This window comes from Acomys minous (genome assembly GCF_964271855.1).
Source record: "Acomys minous genome assembly, chromosome: 19".
Taxonomy (NCBI): Eukaryota; Metazoa; Chordata; class Mammalia; order Rodentia; family Muridae; genus Acomys; species Acomys minous.
This window is the reverse complement of record NC_140499.1, coordinates 43,985,936-44,006,335: the sequence shown is the minus strand read 5'-3', so window position 1 is coordinate 44,006,335 and position 20,400 is coordinate 43,985,936. Positions and strand designations below refer to the sequence as shown.

General features: G+C 35.9%; 1 protein-coding gene across 1 annotated transcript in view; it reads right to left on the bottom strand.

Annotated features, from left to right (window-relative positions):
• SMC4 (structural maintenance of chromosomes 4) overlaps positions 1 to 20,400 on the bottom strand; it is a 32,955-nt gene that overhangs the window by 9,899 nt on the left and 2,656 nt on the right. Inside the window, exons 4-14 of the mRNA XM_084769663.1 lie at positions 19,559 to 19,750; positions 17,847 to 18,023; positions 11,417 to 11,581; positions 10,934 to 11,061; positions 9,751 to 9,891; positions 8,853 to 9,003; positions 7,049 to 7,213; positions 5,941 to 6,174; positions 4,197 to 4,382; positions 1,873 to 2,034; positions 73 to 298 (exon numbers count right to left, since the gene is read on the bottom strand). Of these exons, the coding sequence (XP_084625789.1) occupies positions 73 to 298; positions 1,873 to 2,034; positions 4,197 to 4,382; positions 5,941 to 6,174; positions 7,049 to 7,213; positions 8,853 to 9,003; positions 9,751 to 9,891; positions 10,934 to 11,061; positions 11,417 to 11,581; positions 17,847 to 18,023; positions 19,559 to 19,750 (1,927 nt within the window). The remainder of the gene's footprint in view (positions 1 to 72; positions 299 to 1,872; positions 2,035 to 4,196; positions 4,383 to 5,940; positions 6,175 to 7,048; positions 7,214 to 8,852; positions 9,004 to 9,750; positions 9,892 to 10,933; positions 11,062 to 11,416; positions 11,582 to 17,846; positions 18,024 to 19,558; positions 19,751 to 20,400) is intronic.

Sequence of the window (20,400 nt, the reverse complement as noted above, 5' to 3'; positions counted from 1 at the left end):
CATGAGACGTCGGTGTTAAATGTTTTATCCAAGATTAAAAAACTGATTGGTAGGAAAAAAAATCCAACTTACCTGACTGTTCTATGATTTGACCTTGTAGAGTTACCACTCTCCATCGTTTGTCTTTCTGATATGCCACTCTTGTAGCTTGATCCAAATTATCAGCCACCAAGGTATCCCGTAAAGCAAAGTAAAATGCTTGGCGGATTTCCTCATTTTTCACTTTAACTAAATCAAATAATCGAGGAGTATTTTCAGGAGTTTGAATTTTGGTCATTTTTTTGGCCCACACTGCCATCTAAAAGTTAAAAAAAATGTGTATATGATAAAAAATTAATCTTGTCCTCTACATACTAGAATCTATTTTTTTGAGACAGGGTTTCTCTGTATGTAGCCTTGGCTGTCCTGGAACTTGCTTTGTAGACCAAGCTTGTCTTGATCCTGCCTTTGCCTCCTGAGTGCTGGGATTAAAAGCATATGCCAACACACCTAGCTCCTCAAGATCTAATGGTGGTTCTATATAAAATTCCTCCCAAGTAGTAACTTTATTTCTATACAGCAGCAATGTGCAATTTGAAGAAAAAATTTATCACTAAGTTAAAACTGCACTAAAATCTATAAAACTTCGAAACCCTCAAGCACTTGCCCTACCACTTGGAAAGCAGAGAGAAGGATTGCTCCAAGTCCAAAGTCAGTCTGGTCTAGATACCAAGTTTCAGGTTATCCAAGGACACACCTTGTCTAAACATGCACACTTCTACCCAAAAGGTGAGGAAAATCACTGTTAACTGGGCATTTTGTGCTTCCAAGTACACAATCAAGAGACAATTAACTTGAAGGGTTTTTACAATCCAACAAGACAAACCAATGAAAACAGGCAAAGGTTTTAGCACTTTCCCCCCAAGAAAGATAAAAAATTATAAGCACAAAATATGTTCAATATTAGCCATTAACGAAATGTAAATAAAAGCAGATCGCACTTTACATCTACCAAGATGTACTGTAATAAACAAGATACACCATATGATCCACTATCAACCCTATCCCTAGGGATGTACCTACACTCACACAATCTTTGCCACAGCATTATATTTTCAAAGCAGCCAAAAAAGTATAAACAAGCAACAGAATGGGCAAAGAAAAGTGAAGGATAGTTACATGATACAAAACAGATGAGCCTGAAAAATTATGTAAATGAACCTCTGTGTGAAAGGACAAAATTATGATTCCATTTAATGTAATGCCCAGAACATAGTCACTGAAGCCAAAAGCAAACCAATGATTGCTGCTGAGGGTAGGGAAGAGGGTGTGTGGAGTGACTCTTAATGCCTATGGAGTGATGAAAATAGTCTGGAATTAGATAACAGCCATAGATGAGTATGTCTGTGTATATAGCGGGAATAAATGAATTCTACGTTAAAACAGAATTATATAGCACGTATCTCAATAAAAGTTCTTTTAAGAAAACAGTGGTTAGTAATGAAAGTTACAAATATCCTAAGAGCCAGGTGGTGGTGACACACACCTTTACTCCCAGCACTGGGAGGCAGAGGCAGGCAAATTTCTGAGTTTGAGGCTAGTCTGGCCAGAGCTGAGTTCCAGCATAGCCACGCTATGCAGAGAAATCCTGTCTCCAGCCTCCCCACCCTCCAAAAGGAAACATACCAATAGTCATTCATCCCCTGGACATGACTCTAACACTGAAATTTTTTAGTGAAGGCATTACAAATCCAAAATCATGTACACACAGAATGTAAATTTTGAAACTTACCAGGGTTAATTGAACAAAGGTGAAGAAAAATCTAAAATTCTAAGGGAAAAATATATGGCACATCAAAGTTATATTATAGGAAGCTTGTTATGAATACTTACCTTATCCAAACCTATAAAAGTTGCAACTCCAACATTATTTCTTTTAAGGAAGTTTACACATTCTTGGGCTGTATCAATTGAGTCAACAACAATGTAGTCTAATGCATGGCAACAGGATGAAATAGCAATGTCATATTTTTCATCAATAGCTCCCAAGTCTCCCTAATAATTAAAAGGAATAAAAAGATTAAAGAATTAGATTTTTTAAAAGTATAAATCATTTCATTCCTATTCATATTTCTTCAGCTTTCGGCTTCTGTAGCTGACGACTGAGCCTTGTACCACTGCACTAAGTCCCTAAGTCCTTGAATGTTATTCTGAATCTATTCCTTTTTTTAAAAAAAAGTATAACTTCCATTTTATTTGTCCAACGTATTTTTTTCTTCTGTCTTTACATGGGCTTTGGTGGAGGTCGTGGTGCAGCACCAGCAGGTCTAAACCGGGTCTTCCGGGCCTCATGAGATGGATTCCTGACCACCTTGCTATGACTGGCACAGCTCAGGCAGTAAAGCAGCCTGACAGTGAGCTTGGGAAGTGCGTAAGCGTCAACGACACTGGCTTCGGAGACGTCCCTGACAGCAGTGACTTCTACAATGTTCTGAATGACGAATTTCTTAATGGCACGAACCTGGTGCAGTTCATGCAGCAAATTGGCTGCTGCGGCCCATTTTAGCACAACCACTCCTTTTTATGGTCATCTGGGAGCCAAGATGTAACACTTGAACACCAGAAGAGGGCATTAGATCTCATTATAGATGGTTGTGAGCCTCCATGTGGTTGCTGGGAATTGAACTCAGGACCTCTGGAAGAACAGTCAGTGCTCTTAACCTCTTATCCATTGCTCCAGCGCCCTGAATCTATTCCTAATGGAAGACTAAATCACTACACTTGGGTTAAAGAAGCAGAAAGGTAGACTACAATGTTTCCTTCTCTCACCAACCACCCTTCCTATAGGAGAACCAAGAGGAAGGCTACTGTGTGCTTGGCAAGCATTCTACTTCTGAGCCATCTCCCATGCTTCTAATCTATGATCTATCCTTGAGTGCTCTTGAATGTGATGTGAATATTTAGTGAGTACAGGATGTAAAAACTGTTTATTTCATAAAAGCATATAATGTGGACATGAAACCTAAAAGACATAAGCAAAACAAAGTTTTTAACTTTTTTTTTAAACTTTCATATTGAATGTTACCTTGGAATTATGTATCTATGAACCAATCTATTAGCTATATGGTTTTAGATCTTCACAGCAAACAAACAGGATCAGTTGCTCTACTTTCAAGAAAATAAGGTAGAAGCCATCTAATATCAGATATAGACACAACCATATTGATTAAATTCTACTTGTCTTTCCAGATCATTGCTTCATTTTCCAGAAGGCTGATAGGGAAGCCATCAACTGGCTCTTTGGGCTCAAGTCTCAGTTATAGTTGCAGGGCAAGAGATGAATAGAACTGGCATACGTATATTCTTCCAAATCAGACAGTGCTTCTTAATGCAAAGGCTCAGAAAGGTAATGATCCCCAAACTGGTACTGAGTTCTAAATTCGTCTCTCAAAAAACGCAACCAAACTGTTAAGTATGTTATAAAATCTATAATATATTAAATCCTTTTTTTTTTTTTTGTCTAAAAGTTCTAGCAGGGGATTGCAACTACTGTATATACTTGATACACTTGGCCAAAACAACAACAACAACAACAACCAACTTCTAATTGAATAGGTCATCCTATTAGAATGAGTCATGCAGCTTCAGGAAGGACACCCTTTGAAAGGTGGTGACGGGGACACACAGAATAGTCAAATCAACCATGGGGATTGATATAATAACAGATTTCAAAGTAATATTGCCTCATATCCTAAAATTGCTTTTGTTTCAAAGACAGGGTTTCACTATGTAACTCTGGCTTAGAACTCACTCTGTAGACGAGGCTGGCCTTGAACTCAAAGAGATCTGGCTGCCTCTGCCTCTCTAGTGCTGGGATTAGAGCATGCACCACCACATCCAATTTCTAAATTATACCTTTTATAGAAAAAAAAGTTTCTTGTGTGGTGCTAAGTGCCTAGTACTGGGAAGTAGAGGCAAGAGAATCAGAAGTTCAAGGTCCACCTTGGCTAGAGTTATTTTAAAGGCAATCTGAGCTATATGAGATCCTGACTCACATAAATAACAAAAAACTTTTAAGAGAAAATATTTTGTGTGTAGTCATGCCCTCCTGAAACAAAAATGAATGGTATTTTAGGCACAGCAACAATATATACTTAAGTCAAGGTTAAGAATGTAATTTGCAATGACTTGTCTGAGTAAAATATAATGTACTTTACCAATCTTCCATATATTCCTGGGATCCTGCCAGACTTTTTTTCTTGAATTATTGCATCAAGTACTTTCCCCCTACTTCGATTCATTGCTAAGGAACTCTTTGCTTCTTCAACTTTTTGGAAAAGCTCATGAACCAAACTTTTCAAGTTTATTTCTTCTTGAGTCAGTTTCTGAAGTTCTTTTTCTTTCTAAAAGTGAGAAAATGAAACCAATAAGCATTTGATCTTAAATACACCCAACAGTAACAGAAAACTATTTCTAACATTTCAATAATATGAGAGGCACAAACAAACTCCAAGCTTCCATATCGCTATGTTGGCCTGGCTTTGAAAACACAGATGGTGAGTTTCTCCTATTTGAAAAGCAGCATAAATTATTTGGGTCAGCCAGAGGGAGCCGAAATCTCCCTCTTTTTTTTTTTTTTTAATCATACTATCTATATATTAGAAATCCCAGGCCAGCAGCACATGGGTAGAGAAGTATGTCTTAGTTCTCAAGTTCTGCCCCAAGCAAAACCAAATCCAAGAATGGGACACCAGTTGTGTGTAGCTGGGAAGTTCTATGGTGGTTATAACTTTTTGGCCCAAGTGAACATCAAAACAAAAAGGCACAGTCCCTAAATAGAGTTTGGAAAAGGATGAGGGGCTAGCTACCAACCACGGGAATAACACACCCAAATGTAGTTTCCCAATTTCCAGTTTAGGAACAACCATTTTCTCTACTTGCTAATCTCCTCTATTACTTATGACACAGGTGTAGAGTAAATGCTCAAATTATAGATGAACAATCTAAAAGTAAAACAAACCACTAGAAAGAAATAGTCACTGAACATAACTTACATTACATTTAAAACTTACACACCAGCAAACTGCCTCATGATCAAACAGTATAAACTTACTAATTTAAAAATACTTATTTTTCACTATGTGTACCTGTGTGTCTGTGTGTAGTTAAGTCCAAGAGAGTTATCAGAAGCCCTGGAGCTGCAGTCACAGGTGGTTATGAGCCACTCAGTGAGGGCTCTGGGAACCAGTCTTTTGCAAGAGCAGCAAATGCTCATATCTGCTAAGCCATCGCTCTAGTTCCTCAAATAACTATTTTGGTGGTCTGAGGAGAAACTTGTTCAAGAAACTTAGAACATTTTGATTATTAATCTTCATTTATCTTTATGTAAACTGCCTACATTTTTAGACTTAGAAAAACATCTTTTTTGGGGGGAAGTGGAGGCTAAAAGGCTAGCTAGAAATCCATTCTGTAGCGAACACTGGCCTTGAACTGATCTTGCCTCTACCTCTCAAATGCCAAGATTACAGGCATACTAACTTCTATATGGTGCTAGGGATAGGCAAGCCCTCTACCAACTGAGCTATATACCCAGCCCGAGAAATCGGTTTACATTATTTCCACGGGACTGTGGTTATTTATTGTTTGCTTTTAGAGACAATATAGTTAATCTCCTCCCATTCTTGGTTTTTTTTTTGATGTACTATGGGTGGAGCTCACACAGAAGCTCTTTACCAATGTCCTATACCTCTAGCCCCAGTGATCATCAGTTAATTCAAATACTTGAGATGCTATCACATTTGAGATTATATTGAGAATATCTGTATGTCAATCACTTAAAACCCTGATATTAAAAACAAAACAACAACCCCCTGCCCCGCCACACACACACACACACACACACACACACACACACTTCTAGGGTTGACAATGTATAGATGAAATACAGAAGCAAAACTTTACCTTTTTTAATTCTTGTTGAGTCTGAGGGAGCTTTGTGTTTATGTCTCCGATTGCAGCTTTTCTTTCTCTGAGAGTCTCGGAAGCTGTAATTAAAGCTTCCTTCGCCTTACTTAGTTGCAACACTGCTGTATTATGTCGACTGAGATAGATATCAAGTTCTGACTGAGCGACTTCCATTTTTGAACGTGCTTCATTTACTGATTTGTTAAAACTCATAAGTTCTTTTTCTTGAATCTATTAAAATATGAGTTGATTATGAAATATATTTTTAAGCTTAGACTGAAAATTATACTTCTTGAGGTCAATTAAGAAAGAAAGGTTTAGAGGCAGGAGGATCGCTGTAAATTTTGAGGCCAGCCTGGTCTACAAAGTGAGTCTAGGATAGCCAAGGCTACACAGGGAAAACATGTCTCAAAAAATCAACAAAACAAAAACAAAAGAAAGGTTTACAAATTTAGTAGGTATCAAAAGTAATTCTTGTAAGTGGACAAGACTAAAATAGTCCATGTGCACTATTCAGTGCCTTTTTCTACTGATGTCATATGAATGAAGCTGGTATTAGCATGCCTGTTTAAGGAAATTTGGGCTTATGTACAGATTTCATACCATTTCTATATTGCCCACTGTATTATGAAGTTTCTCCAAATGTATTTATGTCGAAAACCCTGCATTATGGGAAGATTTCATTTCAATTTCATTCATAGCTTTATCATTAACAATAAAATATATACAGGAAAAAAATCTCAATGCACATTAAGAAACCATGACCGCAGAGAATAGCTATATGCCAAAATATCTGACCTTACGATTCCTACCATTACAAATTCTTTCAAAAACAGAAAACAAAAAAGGGAAGATAGTCTTAAGCTTTAGGTATGTTAGATTAAAAGGCTAAGCAGTTTGAAATAGTCTTGCTATGTGACGTGGCTTTGCCTCTAGCTCCTCCCCAGCACTCCAGCCTGACAGGTAGCTGACGTTACAGCACAGGAAGAAACTACTGCTGTAGCCCTCAACTTACCTTTAGAAGCTCACCTTTCAATGTTATTGCAAAGATACTTATCAGGTTAAGAAGTCACCGAAACCACCACTGAAGAAGAAAGACTCTTACCTCCTTTTCTTTCTGAAGCCCTTGTGTCTCCTGTTTAAGGCTATCCATAACTTCTTTTAATTTTTTTTCTTCTATTTCCCTCTCTTTCTCAAGAGAATTGCTTTTAGTTGTCATTTCATTTATGACATTTTTACTCTTGGCAGGTATACTTGTTAGCTCTTCAACCTGGGGTTATGAAAGAAATTAAGGTTATGGAAGTATATTCCCGAGGGTACTAAATACTATTAAAATTTACCTACATAACCAAGTATTCCTTAGGGTCTCTATAGTTATCTGGAGACAGCACACACTAAATTATCTTTGTTTGCTCCCTTTCACAACCCAATCATAAGATCGTTGAGAACTTTAACCATTCAAAGGCCCCACAAATAATAAAGATCCTATCCAGAATACATTCTGAAAGTAATTATATACCGACATTTTATTCCTATGAACTAATGAGTCAGGGCTGGAGAGCTGGCTCAGCAGTTAAGAGTACTTGCTACTCTTCCAGAGGACCTAAGTCCAGTCCCCTCACCCAGGTGCTCAAATCTGTCAACTGCAGTCTGAGGGTACCCGATATCCTTTTTTGGTACACTCTCTCACACACAATATAAATACATTTGGAAAATACTTAAAGGCCAGGAAAAACCAAGTCTTGGGTGCCATTTATCTATTCACATCTGATAAAGTTTTGAACAGAATTTGAGAGACACAAACTTACTTAACTATTGAGTCAAACTTTTTTTTTTTGAGACAGGGTTTCTCTATGTAGCCTTGGCTGTGCTGAACGCGCTTTGTAGTCCAGGCTGGCCCTGAACTCAGTGATCCACCTGCCTCTGCCTCTCTAGTGCTGGGATTAAAGGCATGCGCCACCACCGCCCAGCCTAAACATTTTTTTGTTGTTGTTGAGGTTTTCTTCTAATTTTATATGTACGAGCACTTACTGAATGTCTATGCACCACATTCATGCAATGCACGCAGAGGCCAGTAGATGGCATCACACCCTCTGACACTGGAGTTAGAGACAGCTTTGACATTGAGGGTTCTAGGAATTAAACCCAGGTTGTCTCCTTCAAGAGTAGCTGGTGCTCACTACGCCATCTGTCCAGGTCACAAAATTCATTTTTAAAATTTCAATGCTAGAAGAGATAATCTGTTACTCATAAGCCTTCTGTTTTTTGCTTATTTTTTTACTTTTGCAGAAATTAAGTATTATTGTTAAAGTTTATGGGGCTGCTAAGACTGCTCAGTGCATTTACTTCTAAGCCTGATGACCCGAGCTTAATCCCTGAGATCCTGTAAGGTGAGAGAACCAACTCCCTCAAGCTGTCCTCTGACCTCCACGTGCATATAATAGCATACATGTGCATATAGACACACAAGTAAATAATTTTTTGGGGGGGGGGGAGAGTTGTTTTTAAAAACTCTGTAATATCTAATAAAAATATCTTTAGCTATCTAGCACTCAGTAGACAAGAGGCAGGAGGATCTCAGTGAGTTCAAGGCCAGCTAGGACTATGTAGCAAGCAAGACATCTCCAAAACAAACAAAAACATAAAACACCTAAAAATCCCTCTGAATTACTATTTAGGAATAAGAAAATCATTGCTAGTATCAAAACAGTATCGCTGGTTAGGTAAATGTTTCCCTAACATTAATGTAAGCTCTAAAACACAATGCACAGAACAAATTCCACGGGACAAAAATGTGTTCAGACATAAAATACATTAAGCACCAAAATTCATTTTCTCAAGAAACTAAAGCCAAGTGAATTTGAAAAATAATATTTAGATACGAAAATTTCAGGATTTCCAATGCCTACCTTTTCTTTATCTTTTTGAAGTTGTTTCTCCAGTTTTTTGGCTTTACTTGTAGCATGTTTTAATTTTTCCCTAACTTGAACATCTTCCAAATCCAGCTGTGTAAATTTTTCTTTATTCTGTTCAATAAATTTTGTAACTTTGTTGAGTTTCCTATCAAAGACAATAAATTATTAGTCAGAGATACAGTCTTACTGGTTTATTTCATCTTTGAACATGTTAAAGCTCTTATAATTAGAATCCTAGAACTTCTAGGCCGATCTTCCTTGCTAATGACTTTTTCCTCCTTTAAACCTTGTGTTTTCTAAGCTGCTGAAGAAAATACTTTGGGTGTTTTTTTTTTTGAGACAGGGTTTCTCTGCATAGCCTTGGCTGTCCTAGAATGTATTCTATAGACCAGGCTGGCCTCAAATCAAGAGATCTGCTTGCCTCTGCCTTCTAAGTGCTGGGATTAAATGTATCTGCCACCATCACCTGGCTCAAAAAGTTTTAATTATGTCTAGGTATATAAAAATCTGTCCATAAAAGTAAAAGAAGTGAAAGATCCCATTGTCTTTGAAGGTTGGCATAGAGTGATAATTTTTAAAGTCTATCTAAAATAACCAAAGTTTGATTTCTAAATCAAGTGGGTAAACTAGGAGGGCTAATGGGTCAAGTAAAACGCTTATGTTTTAGTTTTATATTTTTGTGGCACTAGGGGAAAAGCATACCCTACTATATGACTTCAAAGTTAAGCAAACCTGTTACAATGAGTTAGGTACAGGGTGGTGGCGGTGCTTAAAAAGATTGATTTATTTACTGGGAAATGTATCATATTCAATGTATTTGCAATATGTTTATGTGTAGACACACGCGTAAACTGTATTTAAATACTCTTAATACTTTCCCAAAGATTATTACTTTTCTATATCCTTTACAGCGGAATTCTTAGCTTTCATTTCATTTGAAAGCACATTGCTCTTCTCAGTAATTTCTTTAGTATCTTCATGAATTTTTTCCTTTTGAGTTTTCATTTCAGCAACTCTTTTCTGCAGATCATAACTAGAGAGGAAAACAAAGAGAATGTAAAATGCCATTAGTAAAATCAGATGCTTCTAAAATGTTCTTACATATCATCCTATAGCAAGCTAGGGAGTGGTAGGGTAGTACTTCTTGGCTTAGGCTAGATAGAATTTAAGAGCAATATTGGTTCATTCAGTCAATAAAGAAGATCTATTATACAAATTTTAATAGTACAGTAGTATCTCATGTTTTTGCCTTTCATGATTTCAGTTATTTGTGGTACACTGTAATCTGAAAATATTAAATGGAACATTACAGAATAAACAATTTTAAATTGCACACTGACTAGCACTACTAATCCTTCCTTTTATTTAGTATACCAGGACTGTACACAACAACCTTATGCTCTTGTACTTGATAATGCAAAGGGCATAAGACATAAAGAAAGGAGCTAAGGAGATGGCCCAATAAAAACACTTGATTTTCAAGCATAAAGACCAGAGCACAAACTTCCTGCATCCAGTAACACTCATAGCAGTATGCCCAAGTGTGACGTTAACATCAGCACTGGGGTGGGGAGCACAGTGGTGCAGTGGCAGAAATAGGCGGATCCCAGGAGCTTAGTGGCTTGCTGGCCAAGCTGGAACCGTGTACTTCTGCTTTAGGAAATGACCATATAGGAGAATGAAGCGAAGAGGGAAAGAGGAAGACACCCAGTCTTGATCTGACTTCTGTATGCCCACACACACCCGTCACAAAATACCCAACCCCCGCCCCCCAACCAACACAGACTGGGGACATGATTCAGAGAGTAAAAGTGCTCCCAGGACAAACCCGATAACCTGAGTTTGAAATCTGGAACCTTCTAGTTGAAGGAGAGAATGATCCCTGAAAGTTGTCCTCCTACCCGGGCAAGTTAGTATTCATCCTTGCACAGTAAGCAAAAACCATGTGGAAGGGCACTTCTATAGGACAGCAATGAAAACAAGTGGAATAGATAAAGGCTGGGTGCTACCTGTGAGTGCTACTAGGTTCTGAATGTTAGCCCCGAATGAGCGTTACAGCTGAGCAGAGTACTTACATGTAATACTGACAGATATGATTCTTTTTCTTAAATATTTCATTTTCCAGGGTAAGGAACTCAATGGCTATGTTTTTCTCTCCTTCTAGGGCATCCTTTTCCTTTTCCACCATTTTAACTCTGTTTAACTACAAAGATTTAAAACATTTTATATGTAAAATCAATTTGACACATACATACTAAAGTATCTCATGCAAAGGCTAATATAAAACTGGAGGTTAGTAAAAAACATTTCTGTATGAACTATAAACTCAACTCGATAAATTCAGTTGATCTGCAAATAAGAGACTCTCTCTTTTTGGTTTTTCAAGACATGGTGTAGCTTGTCTGTCCTAGAAGTTGCTCTGTAGACTAGGCTGGCCTGCCTCTCTGAGACATACCTGCCTCTGCCACCCGAGTACTGGAATTAAAGGTGTGTGCCACCACTGCCCAGCTAATGAGACACTCTCATTGGCAACAGATGTTTACTGAAGATGCATTTACCTTTTCTCCTCTGTGTTCATTTAGTATTTCAACTCTCCGACACAGGACTTTAATAGGTTCATTTAGCCGTCCACAACCAATTATGTCTTCTAAGTATTCAAGCATACCCTCATCATGTTCAGTCTGGCCTTTTGGTTTCATCATAGCAATCTGTTCAACTTCACCCTTTAAGAGAGTAATGTTCATACTTACTGGATACAGCAGCTAATGTCTCCAGTGAGACAGGGTAATCCCAACTATGATATTCATCAAGTAGATTAAGGATATTTTATGCAGGGGGGGTCTAAAACCCCTTTTACATATATATTCTTAAAAATTACTGATAGTACTTACCCACATATACACACAAAGGTGCCCTATCTAGTGTTTGTAAGTAAAAATTTGGTAAGGTACACTACCAATTATTTTTTTAAAGATTTATTTATTACCTATACAGTGCTTTGCCTGCCTGTACACTATGCCTGCATGCCATAAGAGGGCACCAGATCTCATTACAGATGGTTGTGAATCACCATGTGGTTGCTTGGAATTGAACTCAGGACCTCTGGAAGAACCTTTGAGCCATCTCTCCAGTCCCCCACTACCAATCATTACTAACATAATTTGCTAATTAGTTCTCTAATTCTAAAAGAATTTTTCAAAAAGTGCCTTCATAATGAAAGTGTATAAGGAACCTTGCCTGAGTGCTACCTAATTTCTCTATAAACCTGGTGTGAGTTTAACAAAGGACCCACTTCAGAAAAGATGACGAAAACTTAATGTTCTGATTCTCTGACCTGGGAGAGGAAATTACCCCTCCTTCTAAGCAACCCAATTAGAGACAGCAAATAGCACTGTTATGTGCTATTCAGGACATCTTCTGTTTGTAATAAATCTATCAATTTTGAACTAAAAACCTTTGATTGCCTAAAACAAAAAACAAAAAAACCCCACAACCAAACAACAAAAACGAAACAAAACCAAAACCCAAAGCCCCCAAAACTCTACAAGCAGCACCTAAGATCGATTTCAAATTAAACAATTTCAAATAACCAATTAACTTGAGACTGAGGAAAATTCAGTAGCCTTTTTTGTTCTCTAAACATTGTAACAGCAAAGGAATAGACAGGCAAATGGAAGGAAAAAAAAAAAAACAACCTTTAGCAAAATTTTAGTGATTCCATTTTATTGAGTGTTATGACTCAATTTTAAAAATTAGACTAAAATGTATTGCAAAAGAATTTTAAAATGTATTCACTGGTAGGTGTATTTTGTGTTGATTTTTTAAAGACAGGGTTTCTCTAAGTAGCCCAGGCTAGACTTGAGCTTGAATAATTCTGCCTGTCACTGCCTACCAAGTGTTGGGATTAAAGGCATGCACCTAAGCCAGGCTAACAAATGTATAGTAGTTTCATATATCATCATGTCAATACTTGGATGTTCTAGCAGCACCATATGATCATCAAGTAGGGTGAAACTAAACCAAAATGCCAAAATGTATGCTAATACTGTATTATGTAGGTATCTATGCAGAGTACTTTCCTGTCAGCTCTCAAATCTTTGCATCAACAATTTTAAGTTTAGACAGGATCTAAATCTGAAATATGGCCAAAGCTGTGGATTATACTAGTAATTTTTGTCACTGAGCCCACATACTATAACTCGAATATCTAACGTTACACTATACACGAGTAAATTTATTTAAATATCATCACATTTCTTGGCCAAACTACTTTCTAGAGGTGTGTATAGAAAGATGTAACCCAGCTTGAGAAAAAGCATGGCAGCTGACTGTTTTTACTGTTTTGTTTCTTCCAAAGGAAGATGAAGAATGAAGAGCTAATAATTTCCTCCCTCTAATCAAGTTTTGAGTTAAAGACAAGTTTATAAATCAAAATAATTCAAGTATCATGCAACAGAATATTTTAAATTGTAATGGTATTTTTGTTTTCCTTTGAGACAGGGTCTCTTTATGTAGACCAGGCTGTCTTTGAACTCACAGAAACCTGCCTCCCTCTGGCTTTTAAGTGCTGGGGTTGAAGGTGAGCACACCACATCCTGCTATTGCATTCTTTTAAAGACCAAATACTGAATGAATAAAGTACAATCAGTTATGTTTTTCAGGGACTTTGGCTTTAAAAAAATGTTACTATTTTATGTCTGCCTGTAGTGTTGGCAAGCATGTTTATGTACACATATGGGCAGTGCCCCCAGAGGAAAGAAGAGGGGCAGCTGCTCTGGGACTGGAGGTAAAGATGGTGGTAACCTCCCAGGTAGGTACGCTCTCAATTCTGAGCCCCCAGTCCCTGCTGGGGTTTTCAATGACAACCTAGAACTTTTCTTGTGGTCTCAGTCCTTAATGCCTTCATGTGTCCTATCATTTGCTACTCTTTGCTTTCTAATATTTCCATTTTATGCCATCTACTATGTAATCTGTGGATGGACAGAAAGTAGTTTTCAAAAAACCTAGGTCACGTGAAATATTTTACTTAAGGTGGCAAGCTTAGCATATTTCTAAAAATAATTCTCTAACAAAGATTTTTAATTGTGTACATGGGTCCATGCACCCACGTGAGCGCAGATGCCCATGGAGTTCAGAAGAGTGATGGATCAGTCCCCTGGAGTTGGAGTTACAAGCAGTTCAAAACTCGGTGCTGAGAACCAATCTCAGGTCCTCTGCAACAGCAGTCACCACCGAAGATATCTCTCATCATCCAGAAAAAGTTTACCCCATCAATCTGGATTTAAAAGGGATACTCTTTTATACAAGTAGCAACAGAACAATGATACCTAAAAGACATTTCAAGTGTTCTGTCACACCCAAAGCAGATAAAAGTTCATACACCCTCAAATGCGATGGTGGTGGGGCCGGGCATATACAGCTTAAACATCTAAGAGAAGGTGGGCACAACAGCACACACCCCAAATCCCAGCACTTGTGAAGTAAAATAAGTCCTTTTACTTTCATTAAAATAAATACAGGTAGGGAGGGACTGGAGAGATGGCTTGGCAGTTAAGAGCACCAATGGCTCTTGTGAAGGACCCAGGCTCAGTTCTCAGTATTGATACGGTGGTTCACAATGATCCATAACGCCAATTCCAGGGGTTCTGAGGCCTTCTCCTAACCATCTTGGCGGCAAGCACACATGAGGTACACATGCACACACACAGGCAAAACATGTATCAAACCAAGAGCCTCATGTGTGCTAGACAATCACTACACTGAGCAATAGTCTAACCCCTTGGGCTTTTTTGTTTTACCTAAACAATTTTCATTTTTCTTGTTTTTTTGCTGCACTGTAAGTTAAGTTCTACTTTCCTCACATTACCTTTTACTCTTATTTTTCTACAAAAGGACAAGTAAGCAAACCCCCAAGGTTAGCGTCTGTCTGAAGCACATGAGTGAAAAGAGAATGCTCTCATGGGCAGTTCTCCTGTCTACTCTGGGTGCTGAAGGGCAGCTTCCTAGCCTGTTCTCATAGCCGAGGCACTGGATGGCAGGGACACCTTTAGAAAATTGAAGGATTACTAGTAAGTCAAAAAATTTCTTCTGAAATTTAGTCATATACTTGCTTTTAATTTTTTAAAGACAAAGATAATTTTTTATCTATTTAAATGTTCATTTCTACAAATTAAGAGACTATAATAGTTTATATGCCACGCCAAAAGTAAAGATCTATTTAAAAAAAACATGAACAACTCAGATCTAAGTTAATACATCTTCCAAAGCAGAAAAATGGGGGGGGGGGGGAGAGAAATTGGCTGTTTTATTTGTACTATGAACACAAAAATATTATTCATATTCACAAGAATTAAGAATTGACAAAAATCAAAGTTCTGCTTTTTAAGGAATTCATGAAATCACTCTCAGCACAGTAATTTTAATATAACTTTGAAGGGTAACAGAAGCATAAGATTATCATTTCTCTACCTGAATGGAACAAAAGCATTAACAAATGAAGCAAACAAATAAAATCTAATTAGTAAGTCATAGTTTCCTGTGAAATGCTACAGGCTAATAAATCTTTCTTGAAATGTTGCAAAGTCTCTCCAAGTAAGATACAAAACTATGTAAACCAATGGCCAATTAACTCTGTGGCTACTTCTGAAGAATACATGCCCGTGTATGTGTGCCTGTATGTATGCCTATCCCTAAGGATAAGAAATGGGCTTTAAACAGCTTTACCTTAATCTTAGCACTGTGCCTTATTAGGAACACATTTTAAATGGCTAGTGAATCTTGGATCTGAATACTAGAAAATGCTTACTTAAAGAAACATAAGTCCATAAACACTATAAAAGTTAAAAAATTTTTTTCTAAAGCTTAGCTTATTTTAATCTTGAAAATCTACTTTTCCTAAACTTTGATAACATATGATGTAGTCATGATCACTGTCCAGTCTGTATACTTCTATCCTGGATGCTGATATTATATATGTATGATACTGGCTTCAAGTCTTTAGCCTTCTGAACCATGGGTAATTTTTAAGATAAATGTTAATGAGGAGAAATGCAATAAAAGCTCAAATCTTACTTACCTTCACATGCTTTAAGTCTTACTAGTTGAGTCAAAGATTTTGATAAGGAGCTAAGAAAAACTTACAGAAACTACTTCTGCTTTCCCTCAAATTTAAAAGAATTCTGAGTTCTATTTAGTCCTAGTTGCTAAGGTTCTTATCTAAATTCAAGCAAATCAAACTGAATCTGTTAATTAGAAAATTTAACTTAGTATTCTTTAAGAATATAAAAATGTAATTTTTAGAGCACAGACCCTTATGGTTCAGTAAGGAGGACAACCATCTTAAGTACCCCAGAAGCATGCTTTAATGAAAACTTGACAACTTATAATTTCTTTGGGAAGTTAATTTATCAGCTTACTTCATTACCAAGTTATATATAAGTAAGTTGCACAAAAATTTTACAAGACCTAAAATATAGTATATTTTGCACTGGCATAAAACTGATCTCAGGATAAAACTAAGCAAATAGCAAAGAATGAACAAAAGTGTAATTTCCTGCAAAAATGTTACCACCATTAAATTTAGCATTATAAAAGAATAAAACCTTTTATTCATAGTTAATCAAGCCAAATTCCTGAATCTGGAAATCCATAAAACAATAAAATTCATTTAAAAAACAAAACAAAAACACCCACAATGGCATAAGACTACAATTACATAAATTCAAACCTAATTTACATGCATATCTGCAACTGATTTTTTCCAATATTTATTTTAAGTAACACTGGTTCATTGAAGTATTGTAAGTGCACTGTTCTGATAATTAAGGGGTATTCTAGAAAATTGTCATCTATACTGTGTATGCTGAAAATTATAATAAAAAACCCTGAAGAATATATTCTAAAATGTGTAAAAATTATGTTAATAGGAACATTTAGTTACTGCAAGAAAACACTTTATATCAAACTAAAACTCCCAACTTATTTTAAAATCAGTAGCACAAAATACTAGTGTGTCAGCATCCATCTTTGCATAATAAGCACACTCTCTTTTAAAATTTTATTTATGTTCTTAGTAGCTAGGGATAGGACAAAAGAATAAGATGCCTTTAAATCAAAACAGAAATTTCACAATACCCAAAGCCACATTTTACTTCCCTTCCCCCCAAAAATAGGGAGGGCAACTTTTTCCTTCCTAGCAGGATTTACTTTTATTTACACACTCACACCAAAATTGAAAGGATAAGGGAAAGAAAGAAGGGGGGAAAAAAAGGAAAGGAAGAAGAAACAATAAAATACAGGGTCTAAAAAAAAGAAATCAAATTAATATTAGAAACCTAATTTTTATACTTCTAAAAAAGACTTCTCTAAGAGTTGTTACTAATAGTACTAGTTTAATAAATTAGGTCATTGTAAACAAAATTAAACCCACCCTGAGTAAACCTTTATGTGATTATTATAAATGCTAAAAATATTAGGTGCTCAGGGAAATTTGTTAAGTATCAAGTATGTATCTTTTATGATATAAAAAGAGAATAAACAAAAGGGACACACTATTAAAAAATTTCATTTAAAATGTTATCTTAAAGGGAAATACAAACAGAAATGATAGTTGCTGTATCCCTGTCACACTAAAGCAGCACAATAATATTGGTGTTTAATATTTATTTCACTACGCCAATATTTACGTGCTGCTAGAGCGGAACAAGAATGTCAGATATCCAAACATAAAACAAACATGCAATAACAATATAATCTTGAATGAATTTCCTTAAATTTCTAGAGCAGCAAATGATGATTCGCATCTTGACTGTAGTATGTAAACCATGATGTGCTGCTATAGTACTTTAAGGTTCCAAAAGACAGGATGCACATAACAGAAAAAAACAAAAGCAAAAACAAAACAAAACAAAAAACCACCTCACTCTTTTAAGCTTTATTACAAAGCAAAACCTCAAAACTAAGAACCTTGGTAGGTGCTTTTAACCTTACCTGCAAGATTAAAAATCGATTGTGGTCCAGGTCAATCCCATGGCTTCTTAGAAGATTTCCAACATCTTTAAATGTCCTCTTCTTCCCACTTATATGATAGACAGAAGTGTTATCTCTGTAGGCAGTTCTAGATACATAGAAGTTACTGTCAGGAATGACTTCATAATCATCCCCTTCCTGTTTTTAGGAAAAACAAAATCAGAAAACTGTTGGTATTAAATCACAGGTCTGATCCAGATTTCATTTATTTTATATTAAAACTAATGCAATGGATTAAATATTCAAATTATCTTATATTCTTTAAGAGTCATACATTAATATAATGAATTTTAGTCCTTTTCATCTGCTATCACTAGTTTTATCTCCCCTGAATTAAATATGCACATTAGCTGATAATCACTCTAAAATGAAATGAAAAAAAAAATTGCTTTAGCAAGGACTAGATACTTCTCCAAGTTGTTTTGTTTTCTTTCTCAAAGATCTCTAAAAGCTAAAAGCCAAATCAAGCAAACAAAGAGTCATCCTCAAACAAGCCAAAAATATATTTGAGCAAGAGCCAAAGAAGGTCGACAAGAGTCCCAGCTTATCTAAAACGACCAACAGTCAAATTAATAACCTTCTTGACTGATTAAAAAGCTACAAGAAGAGATCATTTAAGGAAAATACTGAGGGGAAATATTTTCTGGTGGTTGTGGTATGTGTAGACCTTTTGGAATAGCATTTCCTATCATCAACTGAAAGTAAAACAAAGTGTAAAAAGTCGCAATTATATGCCTAATAAAAGAAATCAAAATTGGGAGGAAGGGAAGAATAGGAGGATACAAGGGATGGGATAACCATTGAGATGTAACAAGAATAAATAAATTAAAAAAAAAAAAGAAATCAAATTATAGATCTATTTTAGAGTTAGACTTCATTTACTCTTAAAGGTTGTCATATTTAATTTTAGATGAATCAAACTTAACAGGCATTGGATTAATAACCGATTTACTAGCTATCTATTTTTCTAACTTAAATGTACAAGAGAACGAATTAAGAACCAAAACCATGATAGATGCTTCTGTGTAGTTAAATGTCTTTATGTTTAAATCCATCTGTTATGTTATCATGTGCATTTCTTCATTTTTTAGGTTCTTTTCAGTTGCTTCTGAATCATGGATATTCTAAGCTAATAATTAAACAAATAAAGGAGAACATCCACAGAACTGAGTAAATAACATGGTCATTATTTATAATTGTATTTCTAGCAAACAAAAATGCTAGCCTGTCGCCTACCATTTCAAAAAATAGCCTCATCATGGTAGTTGAAACCTTAGAAATTTTCATATCACTCTCACACACACGCACACAAACAGCTACTAATAACAAATTTAATGTACAAGGAAATAATGGGGGTGGCAAAATGAGTCAATTATTACATTTTAAAGATTAGAATGTTTATTCTAAAGTAATAAAAAGTATAACTTTAAAAATGAAGCCCTTATTTGTAATGAATGAATGCTTAATTAACACTCACTGCCCTCATAAGTTACTCTTTTCTTCCAAAAAGTTTAAGTAAATATGGTCATAGAAGTAACCAACATTTCTTTTGCTTTAATTATACACAAATGTAAAAAAAAAAAAAACAACAACAACCAAAAAGGTCTACAATAACAAAATGTAGCGTGTTTCGTTTTATTGCTTGAGGTTGCAAGTAGAAAATAATTTCTTACCTTGTCAATTATCTTTTGAAAATGAACTTCTACAGTACAACTCTGAATATCCTTGTGTTCATCAGAATTATGTATCAGTACCGACAGCTTTTTAGACCTTATTTTTTGTGCTCGATAGCCAAACACAAAAAGCATGGAATCAATAACATTAGATTTGCCACTGCCATTTGGCCCAATAATACAGGAGAAGCGCTGCATAAAAATAAATTTAAAAAAATTTTAATTCAGTTACACCACCAATACTACTACTTTTAAGCTATTCCACACATTAATTTATAGTAAAAACTAAAGGTATTTAAACGTTTTCTGTAAAATAACATATTTTTCCCAGCTCCCAATCTCCAATAAGAGATGGAGAACAATTTTCACACTAACATTGAGATAGTTAACTGCCAATGCCCAAGGTTGGACTGCAACCAGATCTCTGAGCACATAAATCAGCATTTGAATGCACAGTGCACAAAACCATCCCCCAATAGTTTTCACTATTAGAAGATACATAATTTGGGCTTTCTTTCTTTCTCTTTATAAATAAAAGCAATTTATTAAGAAAAGTGCTCCAAGAATGAGTGGGCTACTGAGCTGAGGGAAAAGCATGCACCCCCCAAAAACCCAATGTAAGCTTCGTACATTAACTTCTGCTCTAGCACAAGCTATAATATCTTAAATAACACCACACTCAAATTCTAACCCTACATTTTACAAAATTCATTAGAATAGCCAACAGGAAAACATTCCCTTCTAACAAAAACAGACTCCATTCAACATGAAAATGTTATTGCTAAAGATATACCAAAAATATCAGATCAAGAAAAACTAATTCCTGTTGTAGAAACCACAGG